Source organism: Schistocerca piceifrons, chromosome 9 (genome assembly GCF_021461385.2).
Source record: "Schistocerca piceifrons isolate TAMUIC-IGC-003096 chromosome 9, iqSchPice1.1, whole genome shotgun sequence".
NCBI lineage: Eukaryota > Metazoa > Arthropoda > Insecta > Orthoptera > Acrididae > Schistocerca > Schistocerca piceifrons.
The window spans coordinates 198,633,138-198,653,943 of record NC_060146.1 but is presented as its reverse complement, the minus strand read 5'-3'; the positions used below and the strand labels follow the sequence as shown (position 1 = coordinate 198,653,943).

The following is a 20,806-nucleotide window of genomic DNA, read 5'->3' as shown; positions in this document are numbered from 1 at the left end:
TGAAATTTAAACGAATTGCACAATAACTATTTTCTAAAAAAAACTGTGAGGTGGTATCACATAGTTTTTGTTCAGGAAGCACTATAACTTTATCATCCAGTAGCTATCTTGTCTAAAACATTTGTGGATATCCCAGGCCAACAGCAATAAAAAAAAAAAGGAGGAGTAATAGGGAAAATTAAGCTATACCCTTCAGTTTGGAATATAGATGGGTGCATCATAGAGTCGGTGAACGAACGCCAGCAGCCAATCTGAATGATCATTATGAGGGGGGGCGGGGGGGGGGGGGGGGGGGGAGCACGCAAACTGACACTTCTGGTCACATCCTTGCACACTATATGAGACAGACCAATGCAATGTGGGAGAACTCTGTTTGTCAGCGCCCTTTCCAGAGAGAAATGCCGTTTTGATGAGGTAATGAATTAATCCAGCACTTATGATGCAAGAGTTAATGCATAAATATACTGGAGGAGAGAATTTCAGTGTAGAAAAATTTTGAATTAACAATAAAATAATCCTGGTATCCCCTAGACTGGCTGTGGCTTCACACATGGCATCACCTGAAAAGAATGTAAGTGAGCTGCTCACACTGTACTCTAAATCATTTATAAAGAATACGAACTGCAGAGGGCCTAGACCTCTGCCTTTGGACACCCCACATTCAGCTGGATTCACTAGGTGACTGCCCATCAACTACTACAAACTGTCACTCTTCTGACAGGAATCTCAAGATGTCACAGAACTGAGACAATATTGCATACACCCACAATCTGATTAGAACCTGCTTTTATGAGGAATGGTGTCAAAAGTCTTGTGGAAATGTAGAAATCTGTAACTGACTCAAGATCCCACAGCAACAGCACTGATTAAACCACGAGAATAAAGAGCTAGTTCTGTTTCACTAGGAAGATATCTTCTTCCATAACGTTGGAACAGAGTAAATTTATCGAAGGAAAATTCAGTTGAGAAAACTAATAAATTGGTAGACAGAATTGCTGGCTGCTACTTACCTTCAGTAGGTGAAATGAGTACTACTGCTGATCGACACACACACACTATTTGATCAAGAGTATTCAGACACCCCTGTGTAATGTGGAATTGACCACTGTATGTCACAAGAGGAGGACCCATCAGTACAAAAGGCAGTGAGCAGTACTGTATTCTCAGTTGAGAAACAATAACAGCAGAATGTGTGTCGGGAGAGTGCAGTGACTTTGAATGTACAGGGTGATTATAATTAAAGTTAAACTTTCAAAACGCTGTAGAAATAACACCACTGGTCACAATGACATCAAATTGCAATGTAATATTATCGGAGAAGGGGGAAAACATATGGCAGAAGAAAAAAAACAGTGTGAAAATTGATTAACAGACGATGCTGTATGTGTCAGAAAATGTAAATGAAACCACCTGTTATGCACATGACCCATTAAAGTTGGTATAAATACGCCATATACACAGCTTTTCCTCCTTTCGTGTCTGCAACATTCACCATGGCTGCCTCAATACAGGCTCCGGCTCTGCTTGTAGAGCTGTATTACAAGAATTATGACTGTGCCGCATTGCTCTGCAGAAGTTCAGACACTGAAGAGTTTGAAAAAAGGTGTTAGTCCTACGACTGCTGTGGGTCTGGAGAAAATGATTCAGAAATTCGAAAAGACGGGTTCTTTTGGTGTGCAACCTGGTAGGAGGAGGAAACGAATTCATTCAAAATCAGTGGAAGCAGTGGCCACAGCAATGCTGAAGGAGATTAGTAGTGGTGTGCAAACGTGTAGTGCACAGAGAATTGCCCGACCATTAGACACACCTGTGAACACGGTGCGTAAAATCATATGAAACATCCTTCTTTGCTATCCATTCAAAATCACCCATGTGCACGAGTTGCTTCCTTTTGACCGGCCAGCTAGAGAGACCCTTGCTTTAGAATTTCTTGCTTGCATGGAACTGGACAATGATTGGCCGTGGAAGATTTTGTGGGCAGACGAAGCCCACTTCCATCTGACAGGATCAACCAGTAGCACTTCATCCTGAAAAGGTCACTGTGTGGTGTGGGTTTACGGCATCATTTGGTCATTTTTTTTTTCGGAGAGACAGGTGCTTCCGGTACTGTTACCTGTACCGTCACTGGCAAGCGCTACGAGTGTCTTTTGCGCAACCACATCATTTCAGCTCTCCCACAGCGTGGGTGGGATCATTTTTATGCAAGATGGTGCACCTCCACACACTGCAAAACCAGTTAAGCAGCTGCTAAAGCGCCATTTCAGAAATCCTAGAATTATCAGCCCCCATTTCCCTACAGCCTGGCCGTCCCGATCACCTGATCTTAATCCGTGTGACTTCTGGCTGTGGGATGTTGCAAACTTGGCTGCATCGAAGGAAGGCATTGCGCAACACAATCTGAATGTAACCCTGGAAACACTTTGATCAGTCATGGATCATGCTGTTTCTCGATTTCAACTTGTTGCAGAAAATGCTGGACAGCATATTGAACATGTTTTGCACCAGTCACACAGAAATTAATAATCCAATTTGATTTTGATTTATGCTTTTTATGCGGTTCTTGGTCTCAGGACAATTTAAAACCGATGCCATTGATGCTTTTTATGCAGTTTTTGGCCTCAGAACAATTAAAAACTGATTTTTCCCATCCGACACGATATGACCTTGCTGTGATGGATGGGCTTACATAACTAACAGTATCACACCTGTACACCCATGCACACTGAGTAGTAAGTTACTTTAACATCACACATACATCACAGGCATTGCTGTACGATTCAGTTATCATTTGCAGTTGACCACTCTTAAAATATAAAGCTTACAGTGCCAATCTATTGCTAAATTTGACAACTATTTATTTTTCTACTGCCATACGTTTTCCCACTTCTCTGATAACATTCCGTTGCAATTTGACATCATTCTGACCAGTGGTGGTGTTTCTACAGCAGGCTAAAAGTTTAACTTTAATTATAATCACCCTGCAGATTAGTCATTGCATGTCACCTGTATAACACCTACGTCAGGGACATTTCAGGCCTTTCACACCTGCCCAAGTTGACTGTTAGTGATGTGGCTGTGGACTGGAAATGCAAAAGAACATCCACAGTTAAAGGAAGACCAAGCAGATGTTACCAACTGACGGATACAGACCGTCAAGCAATGCAGAGTGCTTGCAAGAAAACATGAAATCAGCAGAAAGAATCACTCACGAGTTCTGAAATGCTACCGACATTTCTGCTAACAGAGTGACTGTGCGTAAGGAGATAAAAAAAAAGGGGGTACAACGGTCGTGGAAATCATCGTAAGCTGCACATTTCTGTGGTCGATGCTCGAGTTGATGTAAATAGTGATGCCACTGGGCAGTGGATGAATGGAAATGAGTGATTTGGAGTGATGGGTCGTGCTATAAGCTGTGGCAGTCTGATGGAAGGATTTGGTGAATACTTGAAGATGTGAACTATCATCATGTGTAGTGTAAACATTGAAGTACCAGAAGATGATGTTATGGTATGGAGTGTTTTTCAAGGTTAGGGTGTGGTTCCGTTATTGCAGTAAAGAAAATGCTAAACACAGAATGATATGAAAACATTATACAGCATTGTGTACTGTTTACAGTAGAGGAACACTTCAGAGGCAAAAACTGAGTGCACGAGTGTGACTGCATCCTACCATAAAGCAGCATCTGTAACACAATGGTTTGTAGACAATAACAGACCTGAAATGGACTGGTCTGCTCAAAGGCCCAACCTGAAGCCAACAGAACATCTTTGGGAGGGTGTTAAAATGTTGGCTTCACTCCAGACCTCACCTTCCAACACCATTACCTTTTCTTGTTTTGACACTTGCGGAAGAATGGGCTGCCATTCCTGTACAGACATTTAGACGTCTACTGCAAGTGTCCCCAGCAGAGTTCAAGACATCATATAGGTGAATGGTAGACACATCTCATATTAATGCTCACCAATCTATTTTTATCAGATAGTGTGTAAAAGGATAAGGTGCCTACCTACTAGTTTTCGGAAGGGGAATGGGATATATTGGGTGGAAGGTTAGAAACAAAGGTTAGGTCACTCAACTGTCCTAGGCTCAGAGAGATACTGTAGTGGGGAAGAGGCTAGAACACACTATACATTCCAAAGCAGATACTTTATTTTCTTTATATGCACTATCCCAAAAGATAAGTCTATGAGGAATGAAAGTATGTAACATAAATATTTTAACTAAAGTTACAAACACTGAACATAGGTACTTACGTTTCTGTACATTATGAGCACTGCACAAATCTTCTCTTTGCTTCCGCAATGTTAGTTTCTCAATCTGCCATATCATGTCCACTTTCATAATCTTCACACCAGTCACCTCGTAAGGATTCCAGTTAAGCACGTGAATGATACCTTCGAGCCACTTCTTTTTACTACTGTTCACAACTTTCGAAACCTTGAAGTCAAACCAGTGACCCAATTTATCTGTTCCATCCAGACTGTAATTAACCAAAACAGTCTGGCCACATTCAATCTCTGTAATGTCCAGAAGTTTACGCGACATTGGCCGAACTTGTGACAGCTTACACAACATGTCTATCTGATCGATGGTGCTGTAAAGGGGGTAACATGTTGTTTAAGGAAGCAAATTTCTTTAAAAGATTACATAAAAAATGTACAAGTCCTGCCCAACAAATGACAATTTACAAAAACAAAATACTGATTGCATGTAAGATAATGTCATTACAGTGATTTCACACAGAAAATAAAAAAGTAAATAAAAGAAAGACCAATTTATTCAGATTTACAGAAACTAGTGTTCACTGCAATACACTCTTTGAAATTCTAAAGGTCGAAAAAGAAAGGACAAAATGCAGGCTGTTGTTGTTGTTGTTGTTGTGGTCTTCAGTCCTGAGACTGGTTTGATGCAGCTCTCCATGCTACTCTATCCTGTGCAAGCTTCTTCATCTCCCAGTACCTACTGCAACCTACATCCTTCTCAATCTGCTTAGTGTATTGATCTCTTGGTCTCCCTCTACGATTTTTACCCTCCACGTTGCCCTCCAATGCTAAATTTGTGATCCCTTGATGCCTCAAAACATGTCCTACCAACCGATCCCTTCTTCTAGTCAAGTTGTGTCTCAAACTTCTCTTCTCCCCAATCCTATTCAATACCTCCTCATTAGTTACGTGATCTACCCACCTTATCTTCAGCATTCTTCTGTAGCACCACATTTCGAAAGCTTCTATTCTCTTCTTGTCCAAACTGGTTATCGTCCATGTTTCACTTACATACATGGCTACACTCCATACAAATACTTTCAGAAACGACTTCCTGACACTTAAATCTATCTATACTCGATGTTAACAAATTTCTCTTCTTCAGAAACGCTTTCCTTGCCATTGCCAGTCTACATTTTATATCTTCTCTACTTTGACCATCATCAGTTATTTTGCTACCCAAATAGCAAAACTCCTTTACTACTTTAAGTGTCTCATTTCCTAATCTAATCCCCTCAGCATCACCCAATTTAATTCGACTACATTCCATTATCCTCGTTTTGCTTTTGTTGATGTTCATCTTATATCCTCCTTTCAAGACACTGTCCATTCCGTTCAACTGCTCTTACAAGTCCTTTGCTGTCTCTGACAGAATTACAATGTCATTGGCGAACCTCAAAGTTTTTACTTCTTCTCCATGAATTTTAATACCTACTCCGAATTTTTCTTTTGTTTCCTTTACTGCTTGCTCAATATACAGATTGAATAACATCGGGGAGAGGCTACAACCCTGTCTCACTCCTTTCCCAATCACTGCTTCCCTTTCATGCCCCTCGACTCTTATAACTGCCATCTGATTTTAGTACAAATTGTAAATAGCCTTTCGCTCCCTGTATTTTACCCCTGCCACCTTCAGAATTTGAAAGAGAGTATTCCAGTTAACGTTGTCAAAAGCTTTCTCTAAGTCTACAAATGCTAGAAACGTAGGTTTGCCTTTTCTTAATCTTTCTTCTAAGATAAGTCGTAAGGTTAGTATTGCCTCACGTGTTCCAACATTTCTACGGAATCCAAACTGATCTTCCCCGAGGTCCGCTCCTACCAGTTTTTCCATTCGTCTGTAAACAATTCGCATTAGTATTTTGCAGCTGTGACTTATTAAACTGATAGTTCGGTAATTTTCACATGTCAACACCTGCTTTCTTTGGGATTGGAATTATTATATTCTTCTTGAAGTCTGTGGGTATTTCGCCTGTCTCATACATCTTGCTCACCAGATGGTAGAGTTTTGTCATGACTGGCTCTCCCAAGGCCATCAGTAGTTCTAAAGGAATCTTGTCTACTCCCAGGGCCTTGTTTCGACTCAGGTCTTTCAGTGCTTTGTCAAACTCTTCACACAGTATCTTATCTCCCATTTCATCTTCATCTACATCATCTTCCATTTCCATAATATTGTCCTCAAGTACATCGCCCTTGTATAAACCCTCTATATACTCCTTCCACCTTTCTGCCTTCCCTTCTTTGCTTAGAACTGGGTTCCCATCTGAGCTCTTGATATTCGTGCAAGTGGTTCTCTTCTCTCCAAAGGTCTCTTTAATTTTCCTGTAGGCAGTATCTATCTTACCCCTAGTGAGACAAGCCTCTACATCCTTACATTTGTCCTCTAGCCATCCCTGCTTAGCCATTTTGCACTTCCTGTCGATCTCATTTTTGAGACGTTTGTATTCCTTTTTGCCTGCTTCAGTTACTGCATTTTTATATTTTCTCCTTTCATCAATTAAATTCAATATTTGTTCTGTTACCCAAGGATTTCTATTAGCCCTCGTCTTTTTACCTACTTGATCCTCTGCTGCCTTCACTACTTCATCCCTCAGAGCTACCCATTCTTCTTCTACTGTATTTCTTTCCCCCATTCCTGTCAATTGTTCCCTTGTGCTCTCCCTGAAGCTCTCTACAACCTCTGGTTCTTTCAGTTCATCCAGGTCCCATCTCCTTAAATTCCCGCCTTTTTGCAGTTTCTTCAGTTTCAATCTGCAGTTCATAACCAATAGATTGTGGTCAGAATCCACATCTGCCCCTGGAAATGTCTTACAATTTAAAACCTGGTTCCTAAATCTCTGTCTTACCATTATGTAATCTATCTGATATGTTTTAGTATCTCCAGGATTCTTCCAGGTATACAACCTTCTTTCATGATTCTTGAACCAAGTGTTAGCTATGATTAAGTTATGCTCTGTGCAAAATTCTACAAGGCGGCTTCCTCTTTCATTTCTTCCCCCCAATCCATATTCACCTAATGTGTTTCCTTCTCTCCCTTTTCCTACTGACGAATTCCAGTCACCCATGACTATTAAATTTTCGTCTCCCTTCACAATCTGAATAATTTCTTTTATTTCATCATACATTTCTTCAATTTCTTCGTCATCTGCAGAGCTAGTTGGCATATAAACTTGTACTACTGTAGTAGGCATGGGCTTTGTGTCTATCTTGGCCACAATAATGCGTTCACTATGCTGTTTGTAGTAGCTAACCCGCACGCCTATTTTTTTATTCATTATTAAACCTACTCCTGCATTACCCCTATTTGATTTTGTACACTCCTGGAAATTGAAATAAGAACACCGTGAATTCATTGTCCCAGGAAGGGGAAACTTTATTGACACATTCCTGGGGTCAGATACATCACATGATCACACTGACAGAACCACAGGCACATAGACACAGGCAACAGAGCATGCACAATGTCGGCACTAGTACAGTGTATATCCACCTTTCGCAGCAATGCAGGCTGCTATTCTCCCATGGAGACGATCGTAGAGATGCTGGATGTAGTCCTGTGGAACGGCTTGCCATGCCATTTCCACCTGGCGCCTCAGTTGGACCAGCGTTCGTGCTGGACGTGCAGACCGCGTGAGACGACGCTTCATCCAGTCCCAAACATGCTCAATGGGGGACAGATCCGGAGATCTTGCTGGCCAGGGTAGTTGACTTACACCTTCTAGAGCACGTTGGGTGGCACGGGATACATGCGGACGTGCATTGTCCTGTTGGAACAGCAAGTTCCCTTGCCGGTCTAGGAATGGTAGAATGATGGGTTCGATGACGGTTTGGATGTACCGTGCACTATTCGGTGTCCCCTCGACGATCACCAGTGGTGTACGGCCAGTGTAGGAGATCGCTCCCCACACCATGATGCCGGGTGTTGGCCCTGTGTGCCTCGGTCGTATGCAGTCCTGATTGTGGCGCTCACCTGCACGGCGCCAAACACGCATACGACCATCATTGGCACCAAGGCAGAAGCGACTCTCATCGCTGAAGACGACACGTCTCCATTCATCCCTCCATTCACGCCTGTCGCGACACCAATGGAGGCGGGCTGCACAATGTTGGGGCGTGAGCGGAAGACGGCCTAACGGTGTGCGGGACCGTAGCCCAGCTTCATGGAGACGGTTGCGAATGGTCCTCGCCGATACCCCAGGAGCAACAGTGTCCCTAATTTGCTGGGAAGTGGCGGTGCGGTCCCCTACGGCACTGCGTAGGATCCTACGGTGTTGGCGTGCATCCGTGCATCGCTGCGGTCCGGTCCCAGGTCGATGGGCACGTGCACCTTCCGCCGACCACTGGCGACAACATCGATGTACTGTGGAGACCTCACGCCCCACATGTTGAGCAATTCGATGGTACGTCCGCCCGGCCTCCCGCATGCCCACTATACGCCCTCGCTCAAAGTCCGTCAACTGCACATACGGTTCACGTCCGCGCTGTCGCGGCATGCTACCAGTGTTAAAGACTGCGATGGAGCTCCGTATGCCACGGCAAACTGGCTGACACTGACGGCGGCGGTGCACAAATGCTGCGCAGCTAGCGCCATTCGACGGCCAACACCGCGGTTCCTGGTGTGTCCGCTGTGCCGTGCGTGTGATCATTGCTTGTACAGCCCTCTCGCAGTGTCCGGAGCAAGTATGGTGGGTCTGACACACCGGTGTCAATGTGTTCTTTTTTCCATTTCCAGGAGTGTATTTATAGCCCTGTAACCACCTGACCAAAAGTCTTGTTCCTCCTGCCACCGAACTTCACTAATTCCTACTATATCTAACTTTAACCTATCCATTTCCCTTTTTAAATTTTCTAACCTACCTGCCCGATTAAGGGATCTGACATTCCACGCTCCGATCCGTAGAATGCCAGTTTTCTTTCTCCTGATAACGACGTCCTCTTGAGTAGTCCCCGCCCGGAGATCCGAATGGGGGACTATTTTACCTCCGGAATATTTTACCCAAGAGGACGCCACCATCATTTAATCATACAGTAAAGCTGCATGTCCTCGGGAAAAATTACGGCTGTGGTTTCCCCTTGCTTTCAGCCGTTCACAGTACCAGCACAGCAGGCTGAGATTAACAATAAAATAATATAAAAAAAAACAAGAATCTGTTAACACTGAATACAAGTTTAAGTGTTAGGAAGTGTTTCCTGTAGATGTCTGTCTGCAGTGTACCATTTTATGGAAGTGACGCATGGACAATAAACAGTACTGATAAGAAGAGAATGACTGAAATGTGTGTATTATGGCATATTTGGCAGGGAGTCCACTTTCAGGGAGTTTGGCTGCCTTGTGCAAGTCTTTTTATATTACACTAATTCGGAGACTTGTGTATCGGCTGTGACGAAATGACGGCGGCGACATGAAACTCACTCTCCGAGTGGAAAAAATCTCTGACTTGCAGGGGAATCTATCCAATGGCAAAAAACAGACCTGATCTCTTTGAGGACGTCCACACGGAAATTAGTATCAGTGTTCATGACGCAGTTGTGGCAACGATGATCACCAAAGAACAAAATAGCAACTAAAACAAGCAGAAAGTTATACATGTTCAGTAAACTGGGTAGAAAATCAGTAGTATCGTATCTCAATGAGGAAACTTTCAGCACAGGACAGGAGCATGTAGAAGAACTATTACTCAAGTTTAAAAGAATAGTTGACCATGCACTGGATAAATACGTACCAAGTAGAACAGTAATGGTACGGACCCTCCATGGTATACAATCACTGGCCGTGGTATACAATCACTGTACAGAAATTTCTAAGGAAACAGAGAGTACTGCATAATAGGTGTAAAACAGAGCTTAAACCATAGATAGAGAGGTGCTGAATGAAACACATTTGACTGTCATGAGGGCAATGTGTGAAGTCTTCAGTGATTATTGTAGCAGACTTCAGTGATTATTGCAGCAGAATACTATCAAATGATCTCTCACAAAACCCACATAAATTCTGGTCATATGTAAAGGCTGTTAGTGCTACCAACATTAGTTTCCAGTCACTAACGAATGAGACAGGAACTGAAATTGAGGGTAGCAAAGCAAAAGATGAAATGCTTAAATGTGTTTTCAAATGTTCCTTTAAAAAGGAAAACCCACAAGAATTGCCACAATTTAATAGTCGTACCACTGAAAAGAAGAGTGAAATCAGGATTAGTACCAATGGCATTGAGCAATAGCTGAAATTGTTACAACTGAACAAAGCTCCAGGGCCTGATGGAACGCCTATCAGATTATATATTGAATTTGCAGTTAAGTTAGCTCCTCTTCTAACTATAATCAATTGTAGGTTCATAGAGCAAAAACTGTGACCAGTAGTTGGATGAAAGTGCAAGTAACATCTGTCTACAAGAAGGGTAGTAGAAGTGATCCACCAAACTACTGTCCACTATCTTTGACACTGATTTGCTACAGAATATTCTGAGTTCACACACAATGAGATTTCTTGAACAGAATGATCACTCAATGTCAACTAACATGAATTCCAAAAACTTGGATCACGTGAAACGCAACTCGCACTTTTCTCGCATAACATACTGATACCTTTGGCTCAAGGCAGTCAGGTAAATGCAGTATTTCTGGATTTCGGAAAAGTATCTCACATCTATGCTTATTGTCAAAAGTTCAACCATAAGGGGTATCATGCAAAATTTGTGACTGGATTGAGGACTTTTTGATAGGAAGGACACAGCATGTTATCACAGATGGAGAGTCATCATCTGATGTAGAAGTAACTTCAGGTGAGCCCCAGGTAAGTATGTTGGAACCCTTGCTGTTCATGTGTATATTAATGAGCTTGCAGACAATATTAGTAAACTCAGACTTTTGCAGATGATGCAGTTATCTATAATGAACTAGTGTCTGAAAGAAGCTGTGTAAATATTCAGTCACATCTTGGTAAGCTTTCAAATTGGTGCAAAGATTGGCAACTTGTTTTAAGTGTTCACAAATTTAAAATTGCACACATCGCAAAATGAAAAAAAATATAGTATCCTATAAATCTAATATCAATGAGTCACAGCTGGAATTGGCCAACACATGTGAATACCTGGGTGTAACACTTTGTACGGATATTAAATAAAATGATCATATAGGCACAGTTGTGGGTAAAGCAGGTGGTAAACTCCAGTTCATTGCTAAAATTTTAGGGAACTGCATTCAGTCTTAGGAGACTGCTAATAAATCACTCTTAAGAGTCATCCTAGAATACTGCTCAAGTGTTCTGGACTTGTACCAAACAGGATTAACAGGGGATGTTCAGTCTATACAGGTAAGCGTACCACGAATGGTCACTGGTTTGTTTGACCATGGGAGTGTGTTACAGTGATGCTGAAGGAACTGAGCTGGCAGTCTCTTGAAGATACATTTAAACTATCCTGAGAAAGCCTACTAACGAAGTTTCAAGAACTGGCTTTAAATGATGATTCTAGGAATACACTACAACCCCCTATGTATCACTCACAAAGAGATTAAGAGGATAAGGTCAGAATAATTGCAGCATACACAGAGGCATTCAGTCATTCTTTCTTCATGTGCTCCTTACATGAATGGAATCGGAAGAAACCCTAATAAGTGGTACAATGGAACATACCCTCTGCTATGCACTTTGCAGTGGTTTGCAGAGTAATGATGTAGATGTAGATGTGTTTGTGTAGCTCTGTTAAGAGTTGTGGGTGGACAAGACACACAAGCTACTTGTCATCCCACAGTGCCCACACGCTTCTTGTTGAAGTAGAAGTCTACCAACATGAGATTTTCCTCCTCATACTCACTCGATTGCATCCACTCTGACACACCACATGTCCAAATGCGAGTACTTGAATGAGCATATGTGGTTTAGTGAGGCACCTGAATTTCACCTTTCTCCTCCACCAGATGAACAAAACTCTTTCAGCACTCTCATTGCCTTAAAAATACACAGTCAGCAATATGAATTTTGCACATTACTGTCGAATTTCACAGGCATTGAGTGGGACATCATCATCCTATAGGAATGGACACTACCTTTTTTGCAAGGCAAAAAACTATTAAGTTTAACATGTTTCACATGATAGGCATGTAGCCTATATAAAAGACTAATTCAAACAAATGATCGTCTATGTAGGTGAGACCTGTGATATAATGACCTTTCAGTTTACAGTTGAATATTTCTCCCTTTTGAGGTTTTCTACTGTATCTCTGAATGCCATCAAAAATATTACTGTGCGTCTTGCAGTGCTGTTGCAACAATGAAGTTTTCAGTGAGCATCTTCTCTTCAAGTATTTTCAACACTCAAATGTACTATCTAAACACATGCTCTTGAATTGTAAAAAGGCACTCTCATGGAATCTCAGTTTCTTGTTTCATGTTTGTCCCTAATGATTGCAAGTCACCAGTTTTCTTTGCAATAAAACCAGCATTTTAAGCAACATGAATCATAGAAAAAACCATTGCAGGTTCATTTTTCAGATAATTATCATCTGAAACATGCATGAAGATTGCATTTAAATGTGTAATCCATAATGCTAAAATGACTGTCAATGTTTTATATATTAGCTCCTCAGTCAATAACAAATGAAAATTTAATAAATCATAGAACTCATAATCTGGGTCACATTTTATTATTTCTAGGATTAACCAGTTTTGGCTGTACAGACGCCATCAGATCTATTAGAGTAAAATGAAAGATTAACGTGTTTCAGGATTTTTGAAACATGAAGGTAGTTCTGTTATACACAAACAGAAAAATTTCTTAAGCTTGTTACCTTATAAAGGCAGCAACACAGAGGACGGGTAGTCAGTAACTGGATGGATTAATAATGTACACGATACTTACATAGATGGCCAAATCCTCAAAACTGCGTTTTCTTTTGTACATGTTTTAGTTCATATCCTTTGCACTTTCAGGTTAATTTTACAGTACTGCTACCGCTATTGCATATCAGTTTGTTTTAAGTGTTATTAATTCAGACTCTATTACATCCAGATGTTGACCATTGGACCACACTTCCTTATTTAATTTTACTAAAATGATCCATAAATGTTAAGAAACTCTCTTTTGACTACTTTTTCTGACTTTAATTACTATCAATAAATACACTGACAGAAAAAAAATTCGCAACACCACGAAGGAGCTGTGTGACACGACTGCGTGTTTCTAACATCTGAAAGATGATGTCTATTCAAATTTCACAGCAGTCACACGAGAGTGCCTCTAGTAGTGCCACTATGAGGATGCAAATCAGGTTTGCTTTTAAGACATGCTGTAAAGGTCTTGAGCGTTAGTTACCTTTACGACCGGATGTGGTGAGATGATGTTCGTCATGAAAGCCTTTCAGTGAGAAAAACACCATTATCAACACTTTGTTGGGATTGAACAAGGTCGTGTAATTGGGCTACAAGAAGCTGAATGATCGTCCTGTGATACTGGAGAAAGACTTGGCAGGGATGTAGCCACTGTACACAACCGCTGGCTGCAGTGGTCACACGAATGTACAGTCGCAAGAAGACCGGGTTCTGGATGGCCGTGTGGTACTACTGAGAGAGAAGACAAACTGTTAATTTCAAGGACAGCTCCGAGTCAGATGCCCTGCAGCGTGCATTCCACTGACCCCAAACCACCACCATTTGCAACTTCAGAGGTGTCAAGCAAGAGATCAATGGAGGGCAGGGTGGAATTCTGACGAAAGTTGATGCCAGTGATGGCCGCGTGTCGGTTAGGGGGCCAGTTGAGGGCCTGCAACCCAACTGTCGGTGTGCTAGACACACAGGACCTACACCTGGAGTTATGGTCCGATGGTCCGGGGTGCACCCTCGTGGTTATCATCCCGTGCACCCTGACTATGAAACTGTACATGAATCTGGTGACTTGACCTGTTTTGCTGCCATTCGTGAATAGCACACAATCAGTTGTTTTCCAACAGGATAACACTTGCTCAAAGACTGCTGTTGTAACACAATGTGCTCTACAGGGTGTCTGCAGGTTGCCTTGGCCTGCTGGAACACCACATCTGTCTTAATTGAGCACGTATGGGACATCATCAGATGATGTCTCCAGCATCATCCACAGACTGAACTGACCAAATGCAACAGGCGTGGAATTCCATCCCACAAACTGATATCTGGCAGATGTACAACACAATGCATATAAGTTGGCATGCTTACACTTAATATTCTGGCAGTTACACTGATTATTAATGTACAAGCATCTCACATTTGCAATGGCCTATCTCACGCCTGCACTAGCCTGTGACCTTGCAATGTCAATCACTATGGTACCTAGACAAATGTATTCCTGAAACTTCATTACTTTCCATTAATTATATTTTGATGTTGTGATCTTTTTCCAACTGTGTATTTACCATACTTCTTCTTCTTCTTCTTCTCCTTCCTCTTCCTCCTCCTCCTCCTCAGCGTTTGTCCCACGTGCTGGCTGGGTCCGCTGTTTTCACTCGTTGTCACCACTTCTTGCAATCTTGTGCCTGATCAGGGCGAAGGCCTTAAGACTGTGAGGTCTTCAAGCAGGGTGTCAAGCCATCACTGCCTTGGCCACCCTGCTGGCTGTTTCTCATTTACATTTAGATTGAAACTAGTCTTTGCCACTGTTGTCTCGTCTGTTCTGAGGACATACCCGTATCAACATAGGCTGCTTTCTCTCATTTTGTCTACTATTGGTGCAATACCGTACAGCCTGTCAACATTATTTGTGACATGGTTGCGCAATGTTAATCCTGACGTCCACCTAAGCATTTTCGTCTCTGTAACAGCAAGTCTTTGCTCTGCTTCCTTTGTTGAAGCACCATACAGTGCAACTGGATGGATTACCGATCAGTTTACTTTTGATTTGAGCCTGTTTGGAATTTTCTTGTTGCATACTACTCCAGTAAAAGAACACCATTTGAACCACACGCTGCTAAGGCGGCTGGAGATTTCCATTGGCAGCAATTGTCAAGCCCAGGTACTTAAAAGTCCTTGCTGTTGGGAAGTCAACATCATTGTTTCTGATGGTTACAGAGTCATTCAAATCTGTGGAAAGGTAATATGTTTTGAACACATTGAGCCGCAGCCCTGCATCTACAAAGCGGTCATCCCTGGCTTGGATTTAAAGTTGTAGATCATTCTTATCTTCACTGGCCAGTAGCACATCATCAGGATACAGTAATGTCCAGGGTGAGGTGTCCTGCAGGTTTCTAGTGACGGTATCCATGACAGTGATGAATAGGAGCGGAGAGCAGATCCTCGATGAACTCCCATGGAAATACTTCCCGTAAGATGGTCCAGCAGCTGACTGTATCTGGCTCTTTGGGTTCTGGCAGAGCAGTCTGACTCACCGAACGAGCTCTTCAGGTACTCCACACTCTCATAGGGCAAGCCAAATTAACTCATTTGGACTCTATGCTATCTGATCAAAAGTATCCGGACACCCATTAGTGGCCATTAATGAGGAGTATGTCCACCCTTCACTTTTATGACTGCCTAAACTCTGTTGACGACACTTTTGATAGATTTCCAATGTCTGTACATGAACAGCAGCACATCCTCTCTCAACAGCTGAAACCAAAGAAGCTAGGGATGTTGGTTGGCCTGGCCACTAGGTTCTGAAGCCAGGCTGACTTTGTAACTCATCCCATTATCCCAAAGGTGTTCCATTGGGTTCCAGATTGGGACACTGGACAGGCCAGTCTGTTTCAGAAATGTTATTGTCCACAAACCATTGCCTCACATATGCTGCATTATAACAGGGTGCATTGTCAAGCGAATTCAATCTTAGTCCCCAAGTCGTTCCCGTACTGTATGCAGTACATGATGCTGTCAAATGTGCTCGTATCCTTTCCCATTTAGTGGTTTTTCAAGCGCAAACAGGGGACAACACCCTAACCACAAAAAAACACCTCAATAGCCTAACACCACCTCCTCTGCACTTCACTGTTGGCACTACAAATTTGCCAAACCCAAACCCTTCCATCAGATTGCCACAAGTTATACCGCGATTCATTCACTTTCCCGAGACATCCCTCTTCACACCACCTCCAGCACTGCTTAGCACTAACTTCAGAAATGTGTGGCTTACAAGAAGTTGTTCGTCCACTGTATCCCATTCTTTTTAACTCCCTGTAGACAGTCATTATGCTAACTGGACTGCTGGTGGCTGGTTTCATCTGACTTTACACACCCACTCTTTGGAATGTCTGCCTGACTTTTGTTTTGGCTGTGTTGTTTCTTCATCTATCCACTTCACAATCACATTACCAACAGTCAACCTGCACAGCTTTAGAAGTGTTATAATGCTCCTGATGGATTTATTACTCAGGTGACATCCAGCGACTAGCCCAAATTGAACTCTTGAAGCTCTCCTGGCTGACCTATTCTGTTGTTACTGCTACTCTGCTGACAACACAACACTCCCTGCCTAGTTTTATACTGGCAGGTCCGCTTCTCGTGACATCTAGTGCTCAATTCCACGATACATAGGGGTGTTCAAAAGCTTTTGATCAGACAATGTATTAAAGATCTGTCACAGCTGGTACTGCCAGTGCCAAGGTTTGGAACTGTTACCCATTACTGAAGTATCGTGTACATTATTGTCAATTCAGTCACGTTACTGTGTTCCCTTTGTTACTGCTTTACAAGTTAAAAAGCTATTTGCACATTCATCTTTCCTAAACAGAGAAATAATGTTATTTTTTTATTTTTTCTTATAGATTTGAGAATGGTTGTAACGTCAAAATCAGGTGTGTGTTAGACCAGAATAAAATGTAACAGAGACTTTGAATTCTATGATTTACGTGGATTTACAAAAAAACATTTCCACAATATGATTCTTAATTATTCCCCCCCACCACTTTTACATCTCCACAAAGAGTGTTGTCACCAACAACTTCAAATTTTTGTGAAAAAAATGTGCCATTACAGACGGGAAACATATTTCTGATATGGACAGGCTCACAAATCTGCAATACTTGAACTGGTATTCTCGCCATTAGCCTAAAATGCTGGGTTTCATTTTCACTCGTACTTTATTGGTCTGGCTTCCTATGTTGGGTGACACTGCTGTAATATGAGGCAGATTGCTACAGATATCCTTTCGTCCAAATCATGAACTGATGTCTACAAGGTCCTGAAATCAAGTGTGAAACCCTCAATCTGCTATCTATGCAAATGGACGTAGATTTATGACGCACTTTTTTATGTACTTTTTATTTAGTCCAGTCACATTAATGAGACCACCTCTTAAAAGCCTCGATAACCACGTTTTGCAGCTGGTTACGAAGAAAGAGTGTTAACGAGGTTTTGGAAGGTACTGAAGTGGATGTGGAGCCATTCTAACTTCAGTGCCATGGTCAGCTGAGCTAGGTTTTCGACTGAGGATCCATGGCCCAAATAGCCTGAATGTGGTGGTCCCATTGATTCTCGAATGAATTTAAATGATGGTATTTGACGGCCAGGGGAGTAGTGTAAGTTCATTACAGTGGGCTTCACACCACGCACATACACTGTGAGCTGTGTGACACATTGCATTATCCTATTGGTAAACACCTTTGTACCGAGGAAAAACAAACTGTGTGTAGGGGTGGACACGGTCCTCAAGGACACATGCATACTTGCATTGCTCTATTGTGCCTTCCAGAATGACGAGATCACTCAGGGAATGCCACAAAAACGATTCTCCGATCATAATCCTCCCTCCTCTGACCTGGACCCTTCCAATGATTGTTGAAGCGCTGTACACAACCTTATGTCTGATGGGCACAAAACATGATTCATATGAAAAGGCCACCTGTTGCCTCTCACTGGACTTCTGGTTGTGGTATTGACACGCAAGTTCCAGCCTTCCTCGCAAACGAACAGCAGTCAGCATAAGTGCACGACTCGGGTGCCTGCTGCTGAGGCCCATACGCAACAATGCCTGAATGGTTGTCAAAGAGACACTTTGTAGCTCCTTGGTTCATCTGGGTGGTCAGTTGCTCAACAGTTCCACAAATACCTGTACATGCAGCCATTTTTCATAACTGTCATCTATGGCCCACGTTGCTTTACAGTTGTCTCGGTGCCGGTTTTGGACAGCGCCACTTTGCTATGCACGATATACTTTAACCACAGCAGCACACGAACAGTTTAAAAAAATTAGCCATTTTGGAAATGCTTTCACCTTTGACCTGAAGGCCAATGGTTATGCCCTTTTGCATTATGACAACTAATGTTTCAGAGTCCCCTTTGAAGCACTTTACATACAGTGGTGGTCACATTAATGTGGCTGGGCCACGTAGTTATAATACCTTCCACTGAAGCTGGCAATACTGCAGAGCTCATACTTTAGCTTGTTCTGCAGACATTTTACTTCAGCTGTGGTGTAATGAAATTGAATGGGGGGAGAGCGGAGCACCTGCACAGAACATGCAAAAAACCTCACTTCCATCCAGATTAGTCACTAGCGTAAATCTTTCCCTAATATTGCTACGAGTGCTATATTTCGTATTCAGGATACTCTCTTTGGAGACAGGCTTAGCTTTCATACTTTAGTCGCACAGTGTCGTGCCACAATCCTGCACAGCGCAACTGAATGGTTATCAGGTGATTAGACAGCTGGACCATTTGAGCACAAGACGTCCAAATGACTGGAAACAAAGGCAAATGCAGCTGCTGCCAGCACCGAAAGTGGCTACATATCTGGTGGATGTTTGCAGAATTCCATGGGTCAAGCAACTTGAGCACACATAAAGGCAAGATGCAGACCTCTCTCTCTACATTGGAAACATGTCTGAAAATCATACTGGACATGGAGACTGTTGCACTTCTTGCAGAGTTTCACAGGCAGTGGGTAGGTATCATACTACTGGAACTGCACATTGCCTTGTAAAAACAGCAGAAGAGCTAGTCTAACAACAATGCACATACTGAGGGCTGGTTACACTGAAGGTTTGGGGTGGGACCACCGTGCCTCAGATGAGAGCACTGTGAGACATCAGCCACCCTGACTGTGTGAGTGATCCTCTGATGCACCAGTAGAACCGTGCATGCATGAGCAGAAAACATGCTGCAGATGGACAAGCCCTTAGTCCCACCACTAGTAACCTGTTTCCAATGGTTTGTGTTGACATTTCTTGGGCCACAATGCTTGTATCCACTCTGTGAGAAACATTCTGTTTACTTCTACATTTATACAATCACTTTACAATTAACCCTTAAGTGTGCAACAGAGGGTGCATAGAACATTTTCGGACTATACCTCTAGCAAAAGGAATTTTCATTATACAACAAAATATGCACTACTCGTTACCCGCCCCCACATCGTTACTTCTGCCAGTACCTCATCTCCAGCCTTCCAGACTTCGCAGAAGTTCTCTGGCCTGCCTCACGGGACTAGCACTCCTGGAAGGAAGCACCTGCCCGCAAAGGCAAATGTGCCGTGTACAAGTCCAGTTCCACCGCATTGTTTTAATCTGCCAGGAAGTTTCAAATCACTGCACACTCCACTGCAGAGTGAAAACTCATTCTGGAAACAATACCTCAGGCTGTGGCTAAGCCATGTCCCCACAATACCCTTTCTTTGAGGAGTGCTAGTCCCACAAGGTATGCTGGAGAACTTATGTGAAGTTTTTTGAGATAGGAAATAAGGTATAGGTGGAAGTAAAGCTGTAAGGGCACGTCACGCATTATGCTCACATAGCTCAATTGGTAAAACACTTGCGCACAAAAGGCAAAAGTCCCAGCTTCGAGTCTCCGTGTGGCACAATTTTAATCTGCAAGGAAGAGACAAAGGTGATGTTTTGAAAATTATGCTAAATGCCGCCCACTTGCAGATGACACTGAAACCATTATTGGTACATCTACTATCCCCCAGGTGGCATATGCTGTCATCAGATCAAATAATCTTTCCAGGTGTTGGGACCTAACCCCCCCCCCCCCCCCCCCCAGTCCAAATGAGTGCGAAGACTGGTTTGATGCAGCTAACCCTGCCAGCCTACGCTTTTCATTTGTAAATAACTATTCCAAGCTGCTTATTGTATTTGAGCCCTGGTCTCCCCTCACCAACGTAACTATACCTTGATGCCTCAGGAAGTGTTCTCTGCACCTACGCCTTCATTCATTTCAGCTATGCCACAAATTTATTTCCTCCCCAATTTGTTTCAATACCTCTTCATTCGTTACCCAGCCTATCCACCTACCTCCATCATTCTTTGTCCCACCACATTTCAAAAACTTCTATTCTCCTTTCGTACGTAGTGCTTATAATCCATGTTTCACTTTATAAGGTTACACTCCAGACAAACTGCTTCTGAAAAGACTTCCTAACACTTAAATTTATATTTACTGTTAACATATTTCTTTTTGTCAGATGAGCTTATTTTGCTGGTCTCGGCCTTGTGATACCAATTCTGGAGCTACTTGACTGAGTAGCAGCTGCTCACAATCTGAGAAACAGCAAGAGAGTGGTGTGCTGAGCACCTACCCCTCCATACCTCATCCACATGACGCCACAATGCAGAGGATGACACGGCAGCTGGTAGATATCCCTTGGGCCTTTACG

The 20,806-nt window shown here is 42.6% G+C and overlaps 1 protein-coding gene across 1 annotated transcript in view; it reads right to left on the bottom strand.

Annotated features, from left to right (window-relative positions):
• LOC124717352 (E3 ubiquitin-protein ligase UHRF1-like) overlaps window positions 1-20,806 on the bottom strand; it is a 168,114-nt gene that overhangs the window by 89,426 nt on the left and 57,882 nt on the right. The window contains exon 5 of the mRNA XM_047244181.1: window positions 4,254-4,594. Within this exon, the coding sequence (XP_047100137.1) occupies window positions 4,254-4,594 (341 nt within the window). The remainder of the gene's footprint in view (window positions 1-4,253; window positions 4,595-20,806) is intronic.